This window comes from Penicillium daleae (genome assembly GCF_028827525.1).
Source record: "Penicillium daleae strain IBT 16125 chromosome Unknown utg000005l_segment0_segment0, whole genome shotgun sequence".
Lineage (NCBI taxonomy): Eukaryota > Fungi > Ascomycota > Eurotiomycetes > Eurotiales > Aspergillaceae > Penicillium > Penicillium daleae.
Genome location: NW_026623153.1, coordinates 1,816,660 through 1,834,830, shown reverse-complemented (window position 1 = coordinate 1,834,830; position 18,171 = coordinate 1,816,660). Strand labels below are relative to the sequence as shown.

The window sequence follows — 18,171 nt, the reverse complement described above, 5'->3', positions numbered from 1 at the left end:
TATAGCCAGTACTACTAGACTACTAGTGCTAGCACTAGCGAACAAGTATCCATGCCATCGATCGATTGGACTCCTGATCGGGCCCAGGGGGGAGGATCAACACAGCCTCAGTCGATGGCGGACCAAAGTGGTCATGCTGTCTGTCTGCAATACTAATGAATGGCAGTCAAAGTGGCTGGTCTGGTTGGTCGAGAGTGCAGCTGCAATGTGGAGGGCCATTGCGAGGAGGAGAGCCACTGGGGAAAGTGAGGCAGCGAACCGGATTGCCCCGAGGCATGGCCCGTGTGCAGGACAAGGAGATGACACGGGGGATGGTTAGAAGCTGGAACAGTGAGAGAGGCACTGTTTGGTCGGGTTTGAAGGGGTGCAAAGGATGGGAAAAGAGGCTCGTTCTCGAACGTTCAAGTGTCGATGATCATTGAATCTGCTCGACAGTACTCCGTACATAGTAACAGTAACGGTAGCTACTAGATTAGTAGTTTCTGTTTCCTACCCGACTAAGTCGTGGTTTATACCCACACTACTCCATAGTTCTCCAATTATCCAACGCAGAAACTATATCCAAGTACCCTCTTTCTTCTTTGACAGCATAAACACCATAACACAAAAACCATCCCATTCCGTTGCGCCTACGGCGGGTGCTCCAGACACAGCATGCCCACTTCCTACAAGTTGCCTGCTCTCTACCCACTCCTCCACTTAGCCTGCGACGAGGAACAAAAACTAGAAAAAGAAGAAAAGGGCAAGGATAGAGAACTAGTAAGCTAGCGAGGTAAGAAACGAGATCTCTCCCCGGTTCAACGCTTGCCACGTTGTCGTCCATCTGCAACCGGGAGCACCAGTCGGGCCCCGGTGACCCAGGGCGGTGCCCAGCACCCAATGCCCACGCCCAAATCCAAGCCTAAACCGCGTGAGAGTTGGATCGGGTGTGGGGAGAGACTCGAAAGAGGCCAGTCAGATCATCATGGACTGTTCGAGGGAGAGTACACTTACCCACGCGGTAAGATAGGTGTTGTTACAGCAGTGATGTAGTTGGCCAGTGGATAGGGGAACCATGGTCAGTGTCCGCGATTCCCGCCAGCGAACCATGGCTCGAGGGTGTGTACTTCCACATGGTTGGTTGACTTGCATATTTGTATACAATCCGCTTTTTGTTCTTTTTGAATTGTCCACTTGGGATACAACTATCATTTCTGGCTTGTAGAGTTCTATACGATGTTCCAAGTACTGTGTCTTGATAGTGGTGTATATGGAGGGGGTCCCCTGTTGGTCCATTCAGGGGCAAACGGCGAGGTTTAAGCCAGGATGGTCACTACACTAGTGACGATTATCGCACGCGGGCTCTTTTTAAATTTCCGTGGAGATTCACTCTTCAGCGTCTCCACGGATTCTGTGGTCCCCGATAATTGATAGCTATTGATTACAGTAGTATTCACTGTACATATATGCATTGTGTATATTTATTCTCTGATGCGATCCCTCCCGCGGAATCCCCGCGGCCCGCTATCTTGAAGGATTCGGTGACCTCCAAAACGCGGTTGCCGCCGCGTTTCAGAACTCTCAATGGCTGATCTGATTATAGGTGATTGAGTATGCATGACCATGTCTGATGTATGCCTCATTGAACCATCACCCAGGGGGCAAGGGCCCTGATCGACATGACTTTCACCCGGGTTTTGCAGTGATGGCGCCGATCTCCCTAATTTAGTCGTAAGGTTAGCTAACTAACTAACTAACTAACTAACTAACTAACTAACTAGTCGTGAAATGATGACTGTGCTCTGCACTGCTAGTAGTCTGGAGTACTACGACTATCCTCCTACTAGTTAAGGTAGTAATGTTCTGACTACGGTACAGTCCCATGGTGAGCCCGTGACTTTGTACGATCAGTCAAATCGCAGTATTGTCAGTGCAATCTGATGTATCATGCTGTATATGCTCCACGGGTACGGGGTACAGTGCTGACAATAGTATTTGCCATCCTACAGGTGTGCAATTATAGTAACTCGATAGGGAGTTTCATTTTCGACGCCGAGAAGATGATGATCCGTTGGGAAGAGACGTGGCTTAGAGTTTCAGGCTCGACACACCTACAGGTTTCTCATGCAGGAGTCAAGGACAGAAGTACGGTTTCAAGCTGGAGGGACTTTACTTGATTTCGTCATTTAATATTTGGAGGACGATGTGTCGAGTTTGATGTTAGGGGTGAAGGGAATGGCGATGGGATGATTGGCCTTGACAAATTGTTGTGCAGCGACGCCAGTCTTATCGTCTTATCTTTTGGCATCGTGCGATCCCGGCCTGACGACTCCCTATAAGCTATGATTACCTATACATCTCCACAGTCCACGCTTCTAAGTTAGTTACCTCTTTTCCTAGTGACAAACTTCGATGCACAACCCCCCGATGCGCCCGTGTCAACCTTGCCGGAGCGCTTCCCTTCCGACTCGCCAAGTTCCAACCACTCCCTTAGCGATCCGTGCTATAACGCCCACACCCTCTCCAATAAGCCCTTCCCCAGACTTGCGGTGAGAGTTAGGCTGTCGGGGCCCAATATTGCATGACCCATGAACCTCCATTGCCTTCATCATAGCAGTGCCAAAGCGATGTCATGATCAATGTCTTGTGCTCTATCTACATCTACCATCCAGACCCGGCGATGCAGCTCTCCTGCCTCTCCTGATTGAGGCGCAGAGGGTGCATCACGAGCGATGCGATCCTGTGTCTCTTTATTGGGCCTCTACCTGCATCTTTAAGCAGTGGGATCCCAGAGGATGCGGACTCTCAGCCTCATTACCTAGGGTGGGAGGAGATGCATGCTGTGGCTGCTGCAGGGCTTTTCGTCGTGGCAGGCGGATTTCAAAGCTCCCCAACAGTCGGAAGTATCATGGGGTCATGGTCATACCATGGCCGCGTGGTTGTTTGCGTGGGGAAGGTCTTGCTATGGATAGAAGTGAGTGAATAGATGTGGCCAATGATCTCGAGAGCCTGACTTGTTCATATACCCTCTCTTACTGTCTCTTAGAGACTAGCAAGAGATAGCTCCTAATCGAGCTTGCGACAGACACTAGATCACCAATAGATAGACGATAGTCCAAGTACCTATTCGATTCGAATTAGACATACTCGTTGTCTAAGCTATGCTAGGCGGCAGACAAAGCTATACCTAACTCCTCTGTCTCACGCTTCCTCATAAGGCTCTTACTTGATCAGTCACTAAAAGTCTGAGACGTTTAGACAATCAAGAAATCGCAGACAAGAATCTAACTAACCAAGACATCGACGCAGTCCCGCTAGCACACAAACTGATCAACCTCTCGGTCCTCTTGAACCATTCCATAACCCTCGATATCTGGAATCATCAATATCTACGACCGCAGCTAGTCCTGCTAAAGACTGTATATGCTAATCTCTAGCTTACCGTGCCTACATCTCCGTCCTATGGCCACACGAACTGGTTCAAGACCGCAACCAAGCCTTCCCACCGATCGGGTCTAATCATCCAGTATAATATTAGTGGAGAGTCGGGATAGTTTGGACCGTACAGACCCGCGTAGAGGACCGGGTTGATGTCAAGTTGCCACGGGCGGCGACTATGAGGGAGCTGGGGGAGAGAACATGCTGGCATTGCAGGGCTTGTATCACTACACATTTTGCCTATGTTCTTCCTGTAGTATATACGTCTAGGGATGTTATCTTGTTCTCTTGTAGGAAGTACTAGGGTCCTATTCTCCTAGTAGACTATCATTGTATATTCCACTTCACTCATTTGGGTCGTGCTTGTCCCTGTGACGATTATATAATCACGTGACCACCCACGTCATCGGCCCAAGCAGGCCCAAACAAACCAACCGTTCGGGGGTTTCCAGCGAAGCGTGTTTCGTTCAAATTCATTCAACTCCTTTTTGGAGCCCCTATTTGCCCTTCCTATAGAGCTCTGCCTTTTAACTTTCTCTTCTCTTCCCTCTTCACCATCTACCTAGTCAGCTACTCTACCACCCCCCTTATCTACCTACCATGTCCGACTCGACCCTTTATCTCTACACCTCCCTAACGGCGGGGTCCTCGCACATCGTCACCGCAACCGCCCGTATCGAAACTATCCTCAAGGCTAATAAACTGCCCTTCCGCGCTATCGATGTAGCCACGGACGAGGTTGCCCGTAAACTCTGGGGTCGCCGATCCAAGGGCAAGAAGCTGCCCGGTCTTGTGAAGTATGGAAATATCGTCGGAGTATGTAGCCCCTGCCCCTCTCCCCCCCCCTCTGTTGCAGCAGCACTGACATATCTCCTGCAGGACCTGGAGGAAATCGAAGAGTGGAATGAATTCGGTGAACTGCGCATGATCGTCAACAGCGTCCAAGATCTGGACGGCATGCCAGCGACCAGCCATCCTGCCCCAGTGACCGAATCCCCCGCGCCAGCACCCAAACAACCCGAACCCACCACCCCCAAACCCTCCACCATCAAAATCCAAAGCCCGCCCGCGACCCCCAAGCCCGAAGACAAAAAGGACGAACAGGCCGTCCTGGCCCTCCGCCTGGCAAGCTCCGAAGCCGCCAGCAAGGCCAAAAGCAAGGCCGACGAGAAGAAAGAAGAGTCTAAGAAGGAAGAAGACCCTCGACTCCAATCCTCCTCCCCCTCCAAAGCGCACCGCGGCTCCGTCGCCCCCGAACTCCCCGACATCGCCCCCGACTCGCCTACTGGACCCAAGCGACCCCCTCTCGTCCCCGAGGTTGCGGCCGTGTCATCGGCGAACTTCCGCGTGGAGAATGCGGAGGAATTGGGGCTTGTGCAGCATCATCGCGGGTCGATTATTGCGGCCAGTGATAATGCGGATAAGGATAAGGTTGTGACGGAGATTCGGCAGTCGATTTCGGCGGAGGGGCCTGTTGGCGGGTTGGATGCGTTGAGGAAGGAGGCGAAGGAGAGATCGCCGGATGAGAGTATTGAGGAGGTGCCTAGTGCGGAGGAGGAGGAGGAGGAGAAAAAGAAGGATGTGAAGGCTGAGGAGAAGGAGGTCGAGGAGAAGAAGGATGACCCTTCCGAGTCCAAGGAGGAGCCTTCTACTCCGGCGCAAGACACCAAGTCTGTGGAGGAGACCGCCAAGGAGTAGGAGTTTACGCTGTTTACGATCATTGATGAATCTGTACAGAAGAGTGTCCCCCTTTTTGCCCACGTCGATTCTTGTCATCAGTGTTTAAGATACCAGTTGCCATTCCTGTCATAGTCAAGCAATGCCCCATCGCTTCCTGCAACCTTATGTAAATCTTGGTCGTAGAGTTCAGCTGTAGCATAGCTTGCCTTCGTAGTCAATGCAACCAATCAGATTGGGCATTTTGAGCAAGGTATAAGTATGTCAAATGCCATTCATAGCTCATCATTACAACAGTGCATAAACTGAATCCCTCAATAGGACAAAATGAGACCCCTCCATGAAACATAAACTCGCAAAGGACTGTCCAATGAAAAAGACCCCCGTGCAAAGATCGCGTCGCGCAAGTCAAGAGAAAACAAACACCGTAAACCCCTTTTGTGAAATGGTAGTGAAAATCGTAGAGGCTGTGGAATTCCGCTTCGTTTCCCACTGAGCGAGAAATGACTGCCAGCTGACAGATCGTGGTCGAGTATGAAATGAGAAATTTTCGGATCGGGTCAATCGGTCGGTCAGCCAGTTTGCTCTATTGTCTATGCCGAAGACTGGCCGCGTCGCTTCTGAACCGCCTCACGCAGCTTGAGGATGACGTCGGCTGGATCCGCCGCACCGAAAATAGCTGACCCGGCCACGATCACGTTGGCGCCTGCGTCGGCCGCCTGATCAATTGTGCCCAGGCCGAGACCACCGTCGACTTCGATGTTCAAATCGGGATACCGGGCACGAAGGGCGGAGACCTTGGGCAGCTCGGAGGCCATGAATTTCTGTCCGCCGAACCCAGGGTGTACTGTCATGACGAGGACCATCTGCCGGGAAAAGCTGCCGTTAGTGTGACACCGTGATTTTAGATTTTAGAAGGGGAGCGATCAGTTCCGGGGAGGTGTGCGCGTGCAAAACTGGAACTTTGCTGCGGGCGGGTGTAGTCCGGGGGAAAGCTTGCTGGCTTGCTGCGGAGAGGAGAGGACTCGGGATCGACTCACATCGGGGCGCTCGGTTTGTTCGGGATTGTCGAGAATGTCCCAGAGGACGTCGACCGGGGTATCCGGCTTGATTGCAATACCGGCTTGCATACCTTCCTCGTGGATGTACCTGATCAATGCGCGCGGACTGGTACGTTCTGTAGTGGTCTTATCGGTGGGATCGGTCGCGGCGACGGAGGACACGGCTGCCTCGTAGTGGAAGCAGTAGAGGTCGCAGCCGGCCTTTTGGAACTCTTTTACCCATTTGTGAGGCTGTAACCGCGAGGGGAAGAAAAGAGGCGATCAGCGGGAGCTTCTTTTTTAGATCGCGCGATTGGGAAAAGCTTCTCGGACGAGACGAGACCTACCTCCATGATCATCATGTGGCAGTCGAAGGTGCCCTTGGAGCCGGGCTCGAGTGGTCGGTCAACACAGCCGCGGATCTGGGAGACGACCGGGCATCCGATGGTCATATTGGGGACGAAGTGGCCATCCATGATGTCGACATGGAGCCAGTCGGCGCCCTCCTCCATCTTGGTGGCGCAATCATGGCCGAGGTTGGCGAAGTTGGCGCTGAGAATAGAAGGGGCAATGATAGCGGGCGGCGTCATTGTGAGAGGTTTGGGGAGGAGGATGGAGAGGAGGAGGAGGAAGAAGAAGAAGAAGAAGAAGAGTAAAGAAGAAAAAGAATGGAAGGTGAGGGGAAAGGAAGGGAGGGGGAAAGGGCCGGATACTAAAAAAAACAAGTCGACGGTCCCAATTGGATTGACTAGCTTAGTTCTAGCTTGATCTACCGTTGAAAGCCAATGACTACTACTCTTCTCCCCTTCCAGTTCTCTTCTTCTTGCTCTCTCGTGTTTAGTTGACATCAGGCCGAGTGGCGACCCAAAGGTGGATATACCAGGTTCACCGAAAGATGGGTTGTCCCCGTCAAGAGCTTGCGGCCTGTTTCTTGTTTGTGTTTCTTGATTTGGTTTGGACGTGATAACCACGACAGATGCTCTGCGCAATTTTCAATTCTCCTAGAAACCCGAATCCATCTTCTCTCCAGCTTCGAGGTATCCTCTCCCCAAAACAAAAGTCTTCGCGATGATGCAAACGGCCCCCGATAAGGGCTCCGCGTCTCACGTGGGCCGGCCAATCTTCGATCTTCACTGCAATCGGGACCCTCTTCTGCTCGCACTAGTCCACACTGGGGTTATCCACTCAGAGCCCAGAACTCAAACGTGTCCAGCTCTCACGATGGAGTCGCAGCCTGTTCTCCGTACTTCTGAAGTGGAAGGGCAACTCCTGACAAATCAATAGGGATCTGCTGGATTACCTGATCGGGTCATTCCGATGCCATTCCCCCCAACGGAGTACGGAGGACCGATACAGTAAGACGACTGGTAGGAACTAACTTACGTTAGCAAATTCAACCAAGTCGGCTGACCTGGAGCTCGGACAGGCGGACAGGGGTTGTCAACTGGATTCCGATCTTAAGGTTATTTGGGGATTCTCGAAGCTCCTTCCGAACTTGCTGGGCGCCTTCATCCACCAATCACCGTGGAGTTGGAGATGTTTAGCCCGTGGCTTGGGTCCAACGAGAGAACGGTCAATGTACAAGAGAAGAGGTCTGGTCCATCCTGATCCCAACGAGACGAGCGAACCAACAGAGACTCTATAAAAGCCTTTGCAATCCTGAACAATTGACCTAGGGTATAGACAACTACCATCCGCTGGTTCGATTCCGAGGTCTTTGTCATTGCCAGTTTCGACCCTGTATTCACAAGCAAACCAGCCAGATACTCTCTTCGGCATCGGCGCCCGGGCAAATGACAAGCCAGGCAAAGAAATAGCCGGATGAACCATCTTCCTAGGACTGGCCATCGGGACAGTACAGTATTCAGATGCGATGGATCGACCCAACATGGCTACTTCAATAGCCGTCAGAATAATCACAGAGTGGGGGAAGCACCGTTCTCCAGTGCCAGTCTGTGGCCCCCGCGGCGCACTGTGATCCGACCCGGACGGGCCCGTCCTCAGTACAGTATTACACAGCACTAATAGTGTCAACCCCCGGTTTGACTGGTGTTAAAGAAGGACTGCCTCTCCCGTTGCTCGCCAGCGATACCCTTCTCATCTGACGGCGCTATTAGGCGCTGAGGTACGCAGCGGACCACGCCACAGAAGGAGGGGTAACCTGTCATGGAGGGGGTCGTGCGATAAGATTGTCAACATCGTAGTACATACCCCAGTACAGAGATGCAGTACAAGATCTCACTCGATGATGATAATAATGTAAAGGAGTTTCTCTAGTACTTGAAATACACTCCTTGTACAACAATGGCCTCACAATCTAGCCATCATCGGCTCATATTAGAATATTCTCCCAATTTCGAGAACTGTCCCGTTCCGATAACATCTCCCTGGCAAAGTGGAAATCCATGTCGCGGCCCCACGACGTGTAAGAAGCATCGGCCACCCCTCATGTCAGACTTCGGCAGGCGCTACATGAATCGTCCCAGCGTCGTGGGTTGTCTCGGCAGTTCGCCTGATTGGAAAAGTGGGACCTACGGATCACATATTAGGGCAGGACTTCTGTCAGGCAGGAATGATGTAACAGAGATCGAGACTATATACTAAAGCTAACCAATTGAGATGAAGGGTTATGCCCATGTGAGACCCCTCGTTGCTTCTGGATTTGTGCGAGAGGTGTAGAGAGACATTTTATTCCATTGTAGGCTCATATCTCAGATGTGCCAGTTATTGGAGGTATGTATAGCCAGAGCCGCCATCATTTAGGTTGACTCCTAGACAGTCTATGTATTGATATTCATACTCAAGTAAAATCGAGAGTTGTAAGAAAGCATACTGTACCATGAAAGTCTTCAGCTTCTCTCCATTCCATATATTTGGAGCAATGATTCATTTCGAGCGGTATGTGCTTGGGTACTGTCCAAATAGAATGTCACCCCAACTTCCTATACCTCCTTTGGAGGACAGTTGTATCCGTCAGTAGATTCACAGTCGAGGCCCTGCCCTCAGAGGCTCTCATACCTACACAACCCTTTTTAATTCAAATTTCGCGTGCAGTTTGATTCTCTATGCATGAGTCTTCGAATGAGTCAACGGGCTCGGCACTATTGAATTTTGAAAGTGGCATGTCGAGTCGAAATGCCTGAATTGGGTCCTCGTCCGTGGGGGGTACTCAAGCAGTTCTTCAGGCCGACCAGATCAGGCAGCTATTCCCTTCGTTCTACTGTAGTTCTACCTGCTGTTCTTGCCCTGATAGGTCGACTCGAATGGCACTATCACTATCCTTTCAGGTGGTGATCATGGATGTAACTGTGCAGTAAATTAGGTTCAATTAATCAAAGTTCTAAAATTAATCCAGCCGACTGCTGCAGCTCTGGTTGCTGCAGAAGGGCTGGTCTTGGACAAATTGGCATCACTTACCCCTCTTTTGATGCTGGTCAGAGTCCGATGATCATTACTCCAGTCCTCGAGACTTTGTATCATGCAGGATTAATTATCCTGCTTTCTGCGCAGGATTATGCTCGAACGGGTGATGTTACCGTGCTTTTTTGCGGTGATTAGTGTGATATCAACGGTAAATCAGGGTCGCACGGGCCGATGCGGGGGGGGTTCCAAATGCCCGTTAATCACACCGGAAGGGGGATAGGCTGCAGGAGTTGGACCTCTTAATGAATGCTAAGTTTAGCCAGCCCGGCGCGTACAGACAGCCAATGACTGGCTCCTTCGCTGGTCCCCCTGCTACCCGCCAGCGGTTCGTCACAACTCGAGCAAATGCTGATTGGTTTCGCCAAGCATCCATCATGGAATTTCTCTCCTCGTGAGTCCTCGTGAGGGCCATTGTCGTCAAGTTCAGTGTGCAAGACTGGGTCAGATATTGTTGCTGGGCGACGCGCCCATTTCCCAAGTCACCAATGAGCTGCATCCATCCACTCTCGTCGACCAGGGACTGGTGGATCGGTCGTGCTCAATCTTGCAGTAGCTCGACGACTGACTTTGCAACATGGGCTGGGCACAGGGATTAGTGTTTTCAGTGCACATCCCCCAGAGCGGATAGGCGCCCGGGACAAGGCTGGCATAATAGATGGGACTGAGGATATACATGGTATATAGTCCCTGGTCATGGCGGAGCGTCCTCGCTCGCGTCCGTTATTTCGTCATCTCGCTTTCTTTTCTTTCCTTTCTGTCCTGTCTGGCCTCATGCTCTGGTAGCTGTGGCGAGTATATTTTCCCCGTGTTTCTGTTTTCCTTGCTATTCGCATTTCAATTCTCGTGATATCCTCACTGATCTGATCTGATCGTAGACCGACCCGTTGATCGGTGTCGATGCCTTTTCTTATTACTACGTTGAGATACCCATAGAACGTCGTGTTACTGGAGAACACCCTAACGCTCTTGATATTCGAATTTACCACGAAATAACACCAGCATCGAGCAGTGGAAAAGGGTACAGGAGGAACGATGGCTGACACACTCCGCCTTTCAACTACGCGATGTCCGCCTCCTCGGCAGGGCCGGGGCACGGTGCTTAATACCATAATGGAAGATACTCGAGAGTCGCAGTTTGCAGACAAGGGCGCCGGTAGCCCATCACACGCCAAACCAACCCTGGCCGGCCCAAAGTTGACGCTCAAGACCAGCGGGCTATCAGTACCGACTCATGCTCGATTAGCCCGGTTGATGTCGCCGCTCTCGGCTGGAACAACCTCCTCCTGTTCGGACCACGAATGGCAGCAACAGATGCAAGGATTCGACGATCTGTACGATGCGACGGACGACGATGACATGGACGATGACAATTCCACCGAGATCAGCGACTCTTGTTTCTCGGCGACGGGGACTCAGCGCTCGAGCTTGGTAACACCAATCACGAGGAACTCGGTCACTTCAACCGGCAGTCGGGATAGTCGCAAAAGCAGGAGCGGGCTCACTCTCGACATTCCCTCGTCCACGGGCTGGCCCTCTCTCACGGGCACCTGCAAGAGTTCGCCCATCCCTCCGACTCCTCCGTCCAGGCTTCCTCCAGTTTCTCCCGCGGCGCTCTCCATGCTCGGTCGATCGGTGCCGGCTCCTCACGCTCCACCGTCGCTGGATGGGAGTTACTCATCAGACCAGGAATCGAATAATAGTGCGCTGGCTACTCCAGATACTCATTCGCTTCCGGATGCGAGCTGGGATGCGTCCGATGTCCATGTTCGACCTGATGTTGGTGGCAGTGACGCGGAGGATATTGGGGATGACGAGACCAATGCAGACTTGCAAGCGGTCTCTTTCACCATTGAACCCCCACAGGGCGACTGGCCAAATGTCCTCGGGCATTTTCCCTCACTCCCCACAGCTCTGCAAAATGCTTCAACATCCTCGTTGGGATACGAGAATGAGGTGCCTTATGAAGAGCCACCCCGGGGATCGACTCCCTCGGATGAAGGGCTGTATCTGCCGGATGGTGCCCTTGCAATGCTCCAACACATCCCGTTAGATCGCACACCTGAAACCTGGTCCGAAACGTCTGGAGACGATGAGATGTGGCAACTCCAGCCTGCTTCACAGAGCCGTCCTCGGAGTGCCGATGGAGTCACGCCAGCGTCAGACCTGTCGGGGTACAGCTTCAGTGAGCTGAGCATTCCATCGCCCGGTGGCTTCTTTGCCTCGTTGGCGCCGCGTGCCCGTCACACATGGTCCATTCCAAATGAGAATCTCCCGCCAACGACCGCCGTGGCCGAGGGCTTCTATGATCTCCCGTTCTCTCGAGATCAAGGTGAGGTAGTTGAGCAAGTTATTGATTGGCCTGACCGCGTGCAAGAGGAGGATCCCGACACTGCGATCCGTGACGAGGAGGGCCCGCCTACTGCCGTTCGAGTACCATGCGATACGCCCACGAGACCACTCACGCGGCAGGACAGTCACAGCCCAACGAGCGCGACATTCGAGCCCGTTCAGGAGATCACCCAAGCCAGCAATGTGTACGAGTATGATGAGCTGTATGACAATGAGCTGCAGGAACGTGCCGCCGCAAGTCTCGACCGGACCAGCGTATGGCTCTCTGCCCAAGCAACCTACCTTGCCGCCCTGAATGAGACCAATCCCATCAACGAGATTGATTCAAAGGCAAACTCTGATGCTGGAGAGAAGTCGCCAAAACCGGAAGAGGGAGTCGACGCAGCGCCAAAGAAGGCTGTCCGCTTTGCCGAAGGTGTCCCCGAATCTCTCAGTCCTCGTCCACCATTGTCCGCCAGCAAGGACTCCATCTACTGGCGAGGGTTCCAGTCAATCCGACAACGGACCAATACAGCTGACAGCTTCTTTCACCGCAACATGCGCTTCGATGCGATTCAGTCCTTCCGACTTGGGTTGGTGGATATGCACCTCAATGGTCTCATGGGTAAATACGAGATTGTCCGTCCAGAGAGGCCTGCGTACAAGGGTCCATTCTCTCAAGCGCCCCGCAACTCAATCATCACCTCTGTCTTGGCTGAGAAAGCGCAGTTCGCCAAGCTTGAGAAGGAGCAGCTCGTCCTGGCCCAGCTTTGTCAACCCATGTGGGCCATGGACGCGCTTCGATGTCTGAACGGTGGCAAGATGCTGACAAGCCCGGTCGAGAAGCGAGCTACTCGAACCCGCAAGACCCTTCAAAGCCAGGGTGGACAGAAGCCACGCGCAGTGCGCATCCTCAATCTCGGTGGTCATGTTTCTTGTGAATGGGGCTGGCATGCCGCACTGGAGTTCCCGCACACCAAGGTCTACTCGGTCGTTAATCAGACACAAACTGTCAACAGCGCCATCAAGAGCCCGCCCAACCACCGCGTGGTCTCGGTTGAGCGCCTCTGGGAGCTGCCGTTTGGTAACAACAAGTTTGATGTGATCACCACGCGCTCTCTGCATGCTCTGTTGAAGACCGAATGTCCATCCGGGCTTGACCGGGATGAATACAGCTTGGTGCTCAAAGAGTGCCGCCGGTGCCTCAAGCCAGGCGGCTATCTCGAGTTCATGGTGTTGGATGCAGAGATCTCTCGCGCGGGGCCGTACGCCTCAGCGTCTTCGGTCGAATTTGCATTCAATCTTCGCACACGCGGGTATGACCCCATCGCTTCCAAGACCTTCCTCGCTCGCTTGCGCCAAAGTGGCTATGTCAATATCAAGCGCGCCTGGATGTTCCTGCCCATGGGCACGGAACGCATCCAGCCACAGCCACCAAGGGAGACGCCGGCTCCACGGGTTCCGAGTGGGATTGAAGAGTACGAAGCTGTGCAGGGGCCCATCGGCAGCACGGGCGACATTGCCAGTATCACGGGGATTCTAGGTGGTTGGATGTGGGAGCAGTGGCTGGTCCGCTTGCGGACTGAAATGGGCCATGAGCGAGGCAAGCTGCTGGATGGAGTGGGAGCGGTTTTTGATGAGGGGAGAAAGAACGGAGCAGGCTGGACCTGCTTGTCTGGATGGGCGATGAAGCCGAAGCGCGTGAAACAGATGATTCAGCAACGGAGAGCCGGGTCAACCTGAGTTTCAAGCGGACGTTGATGTTGATATGCATGTTGATAGTTTACCTATTTGTGCCCGGGTGGCCAGCCCAATTAATGTAATGCGAGATGAGAGATGCCAATCGAGTTTGACGTGTCGCTGTACATAAGGTTATAATGTAGGTAGGAGCTGGTACCTGTTCAGGACGAAGTCTGGATCATGAATCGACCTGGCAGCGTGGAGGTCTCGCCAGCGGAATATATATACACGTTTTGACTCGGTATGGGGTACCCCAGACACTTAAAAGATAGACAGTAGCTCCATTGTAGGACAAGCTTCATTTAAATCATGAATCACCATGGGTCAAATTTTGAGATTTCCACATTTCCATCTCGTCGTGTGCGACTGAACGAGGCCTCTGTCGTCTTCAATGATCCGGAAAGCCTAATCACGTGAGCGTTCCTCATCGCAGCTCCAGACCTCCACAGCATCACCCGCCCGGTCACTTTCGAGCTTCAGCGACTTTGCCTGCGACCTCTCGATCCGACCTCGAGCCCAGCAGTGCCACTTGAAGCTGGCTCCCACATACGCGATTTCTCTTCTCTACACACCAACCCACTCACTCCACGCCTTACCCCGCCATCATGCTTTTCTTCAGGTACTACCGATCTCCATTGCGCCCTCGATCGACACCGTTCAGTACTGACACTATGGCCTTTGCAGTTTCTTCAAGACCCTTACCAATCAGACGGTTACTATCGAGCTTAAGAATGACATTCGCATTCGCGGAATCCTCAAGTCGGTCGATCAGTACCTGAACATTAAATTGGATGAAATTGAAGTGTTGGACCTGGACAAGTACCCGCACTTGTCCTCTGTCAAGAGCATGTTCATTCGTGGCAGTGTGGTGCGCTATGTGATGCTGCCGCGGTCGGAGGTTGATGTTGGTTTGTTGGAGGATGCTACAAGACGAGGTGAGTGATGCGCCCGGATCTGCCCCGGTATAGCAGCGCGGGATGTCTTCTGGGAACCGTATTGTCTGTTGCGAGATTCTCCAGAGGATTCCTGTCGTGATAATGCTTTCGTGTAAGTTGGATTTTGCTAACTAATATCTTGCCATGCTGCAGAGGCTGCCAACCAGGCTGGCAAGGCCCGGTAAACTCCCACCCGATACCTACACCACGCTCTGAAAGTCACTATATCCATTCTCGTTATGACTTGACGTTTTTTTCTCATATTATGATGTTCCCCCGAAACAAGCGAACACGGGGAGCGAACTGCGCGGCTTGAAATGTACAAAAAGCTGGCGCAATGGCGGAAATGCAGAGCAATTATTCCACGCAAAGAGAAGATGGTTTCATCTATGAGTTGGCACTGCTCCACTGGGAACGAACGGCGTTTGGAGAAGGAGGCCTTGTATCTAAGTGGGCTTGACCGTGTGCTACGAAAAGCGATATCGTTGGACGGCTCTAGGCTCTACTAGCATTGTGTTGCTCACGGCGACGATGTCAAATAACTTGAAACCAACCAGCTCCAACACTGGGCTCTGGAACGTCCTTTTTCCTTTCGTTGTTGCTCGTAGCTTTGTACGGAATTGATATCCCATTTGACTTGGTAGTGTTCACGTGACTTCGTGTCGCAGCGCCCGCGCGGTTCGTCTTCGCACGCATTGAGTGGCGCACCCAGCAATCCCGTTTTTTGTTGTGGATAATGAACAATATTCTGTACATATTGGAGCATCATTTCTCTTCGAAATTGTCGCCTAACGAGTCGCTCGCCCTCATTTTCCCTACCGTCGATCCCTGACCTTGAACCCCTCAACCTACCCACTGTTTCGCCTCTACTCCTCTGCGGGCGATGGCTGGATCGTACGCTAAAAAGGCGTCCACGCCATCCAAGGGCCCCGCGTCAACGACAAAAACCTCTTCGGCGAAGGGAAACAGGAGTATTTTGAATTTCTTCCAGAAGACAGACGCACCAGCCGGGGCCACATCACGCCAGCCACGCATCACGCAGTTTGTTGGATCATCAGCATCCCCGAACAGTGGGCGTGGAACACCAAAATTGCAACATGGCAACAGTTCGAGAAGTGATAAATCTGAGGGTCTGTTTCTGGAAGACAAGAAGGGATTGGCAAAGGTCGAACGGACGGCCGTGACGATCGACTTGACTGAGAGGGCTCGACCACGGACACCGGATGACATCTGGGGTGAGAATGAGGATTGTATGGAACCAGAGGGTTCTCGGTACAATGAAAATGGGCAATCCATCAAGCGTCAAAAGGTGGATTCACCTGAAACCTCCAATGAGAGCGAGGAAGCAAGCGATGCGCCCAAGCCAGTCAAACCCGCCCCGGCCATAAAGTCGGATAATGGACCGTTCATCGATGAGTCGGACAGTGAAGACGACATGGAGGCATATCGAGAGCTGAAAGAGGCCTCGCCTACAATAGTCGACACGACTTATAACGATCAACCCCCCTCCCTTGACGACGAACCGGGTACAAAACCTCTTGCCACTCAGCCCCCGCTGACACCACTGGTAAGAGACGCTACGAATGATGCCAACGATGATGGACTCGCGAATTTTGACGATGTTGAAGACGACGATGAACTTGTAGGGGAGGAATTTCGGGACAGACCGTGGGACGACCAAGAAAATGAAGAAAGACAACAGACCGACTGTGAAATGATTACACCTTACGACTTTGATGATTCACTTGATTTCGCACCCGAGTTTGAAGAAGTGAACACTTGCCCGATATGCCAGAAAGCGCTGCCAGGATTCAACGAGACGGAGCTGTCGGTACATGTGAACGATTGCCTGGACGGCAAGACCTCGAATACGCCTGCAACGACCACGCCAGATCCGGTACCGATAGTCCAGACGTCAGACGTGAAGAAAGACGATGATTCAGGTAAAGGTTTGACACGATTTGAACGGGCTGCCATCGCTCGGCCCCCTCAACGCGACCCATTTTCTAAGAATGCTCCAGGCGCACGATCCGCATTCTCCAAGATGATGGCAGGAAATGCCGAAGATACAGCCTGGGCAGCCGCCGCTGCGAACGAGGTATTATCTCGTGGGAAGCAGGCCTACCAGCGAACTTGTCCATTCTACAAGATCATGCCGGGCTTTTCGATCTGTGTGGATGCTTTTCGATACGGCGCGGTTGAGGGGTGCAATGCCTACTTCCTCAGCCACTTCCACAGCGATCATTATATCGGACTGACCAAATCGTGGTGCCATGGTCCTATCTATTGTAGTCGGCCAACGGGAAACTTGGTTCGACAGCAACTTCACGTGGACCCCAAGTGGATCGTGGACCTTGATTTTGAGACGATGACCGAAGTGCCTGACACGGGGGGAGTACAGGTCACCATGATACCTGCCAACCATTGTCCCGGAAGCTCGTTGTTTCTCTTTGAGAAGAACTTTGGCAGCGGCCCTAACGCTCGACGGCAGCGCATTCTTCATTGTGGCGATTTCCGAGCGTCGCCTACTCATGTAGAACATCCTCTACTACGACCCGATCCTATCAACCCGATCACTGGCCAGCCGCGGCAACAGCGAATCGATACGTGTTACTTGGATACCACCTATCTCAACCCCAAGTACGCCTTTCCCAGCCAGGAGGATGTGATTACTGCATGCTCGGAACTCTGCGTTCGACTCCATGAAGAATCCGGCGTGGGAAGCGATCTTGGCAACACTGCTGGTAGTAGCCTTATGAGCAAGTTTCTCTCGTCGATAACCAAAAGTGATTCGGCCTCGGAGCGGTCTTCGTCCAATGCTGGTCGCCTGTTAGTGGTCATTGGCACGTACAGCATTGGCAAGGAGCGAATCTGCCTGGGCATCGCAAAGGCGCTGGGATCAAAGATATTTGCCAACCCCCAGAAACAGCGAATCTGTGCCTGTCTGGAGGACCCCGAGCTATCCGCGCTGCTGACGAGTGACCCTCGGGAGGCGCAGGTCCATATGCAAACGCTGTTTGAGATCCGGGCCGACACTCTGGCCGATTACCTAGACACTTTGAAACCCCATTTCTCCCGAGTGGTTGGCTTCCGGCCCACTGGCTGGTCGTACCGACCACCTGCCGGACGCATGCTGGACAACCCCCCGTGCCGACGGTGCTGCGTGGCGAACATTGGCGGACTCCGTTTACGGCACAGCATTTGACCCCACAGCGCGGAAGCACGCGGGAGAGTGCCTGTTTCGGCGTGCCGTATAGTGAGCATAGCTCGTTTCGCGAGTTGACCATGTTCTGCTGTGCGCTGCGGATCGGTCGGGTGATTCCCACGGTGAACGTTGGCAGCCAGAAGAGTCGGGATCAGATGAAGGCGTGGATTGAGCGGTGGGAGGGGGAGAAGAAGCGAAATGGACTGTTTCCTGCGGCCGAGTGGTAGAGGACAGAAACGAGAGGAGGATTAGCATCGTTGCATACATGATGGCATACTCTGTGTATATAGGCATAATGAGCATCTGCATGGTGATTCGAGTATACCCTGCATGGTGTCTAATATTGTTTACAAGCAATTCAATCATAGGCTATTGAACTGCTTCGTGCAGTAGACAACCTTGTCTC

General features: G+C 52.6%; 5 protein-coding genes across 5 annotated transcripts; 4 read left to right on the top strand and 1 right to left on the bottom strand.

Moving 5' to 3' along the window:
• Positions 1–4,017: 4,017 nt before the first annotated feature.
• Positions 4,018–5,115, top strand: N7458_004920 (uncharacterized protein; the record flags this gene model as incomplete). Its single annotated transcript, XM_056908302.1, has 1 exon — positions 4,018–5,115. One exon carries the CDS (start codon positions 4,018–4,020, stop codon positions 5,113–5,115), a length of 1,098 nt encoding a protein of 365 aa, XP_056766920.1.
• A 572-nt stretch (positions 5,116–5,687) lies between these two features.
• Positions 5,688–6,724, bottom strand: N7458_004919 (ribulose-phosphate 3-epimerase RPE1; the record flags this gene model as incomplete). Its single annotated transcript, XM_056908301.1, has 3 exons — positions 5,688–5,960; positions 6,135–6,386; positions 6,482–6,724. 3 exons carry the CDS (start codon positions 6,722–6,724, stop codon positions 5,688–5,690), a joined length of 768 nt encoding a protein of 255 aa, XP_056766919.1.
• A 3,943-nt stretch (positions 6,725–10,667) lies between these two features.
• On the top strand, positions 10,668–13,628 carry N7458_004918 (uncharacterized protein; the record flags this gene model as incomplete). The annotated part of the gene is made up of 1 exon (XM_056908300.1): positions 10,668–13,628. The coding sequence occupies one exon, from the start codon at positions 10,668–10,670 to the stop codon at positions 13,626–13,628; it is 2,961 nt and encodes a 986-aa protein (XP_056766918.1).
• A 602-nt stretch (positions 13,629–14,230) lies between these two features.
• N7458_004917 (Sm-like protein LSM2) lies at positions 14,231–14,745 on the top strand (the record flags this gene model as incomplete). Its single annotated transcript, XM_056908299.1, has 3 exons — positions 14,231–14,244; positions 14,310–14,560; positions 14,714–14,745. 3 exons carry the CDS (start codon positions 14,231–14,233, stop codon positions 14,743–14,745), a joined length of 297 nt encoding a protein of 98 aa, XP_056766917.1.
• Positions 14,746–15,443: 698 nt separating this feature from the next.
• On the top strand, positions 15,444–17,992 carry N7458_004916 (DNA cross-link repair protein PSO2; the record flags this gene model as incomplete). Its single annotated transcript, XM_056908298.1, has 2 exons — positions 15,444–17,723; positions 17,774–17,992. The coding sequence occupies 2 exons, from the start codon at positions 15,444–15,446 to the stop codon at positions 17,990–17,992; spliced, it is 2,499 nt and encodes an 832-aa protein (XP_056766916.1).
• Between the last annotated feature and the right edge of the window lie 179 nt (positions 17,993–18,171).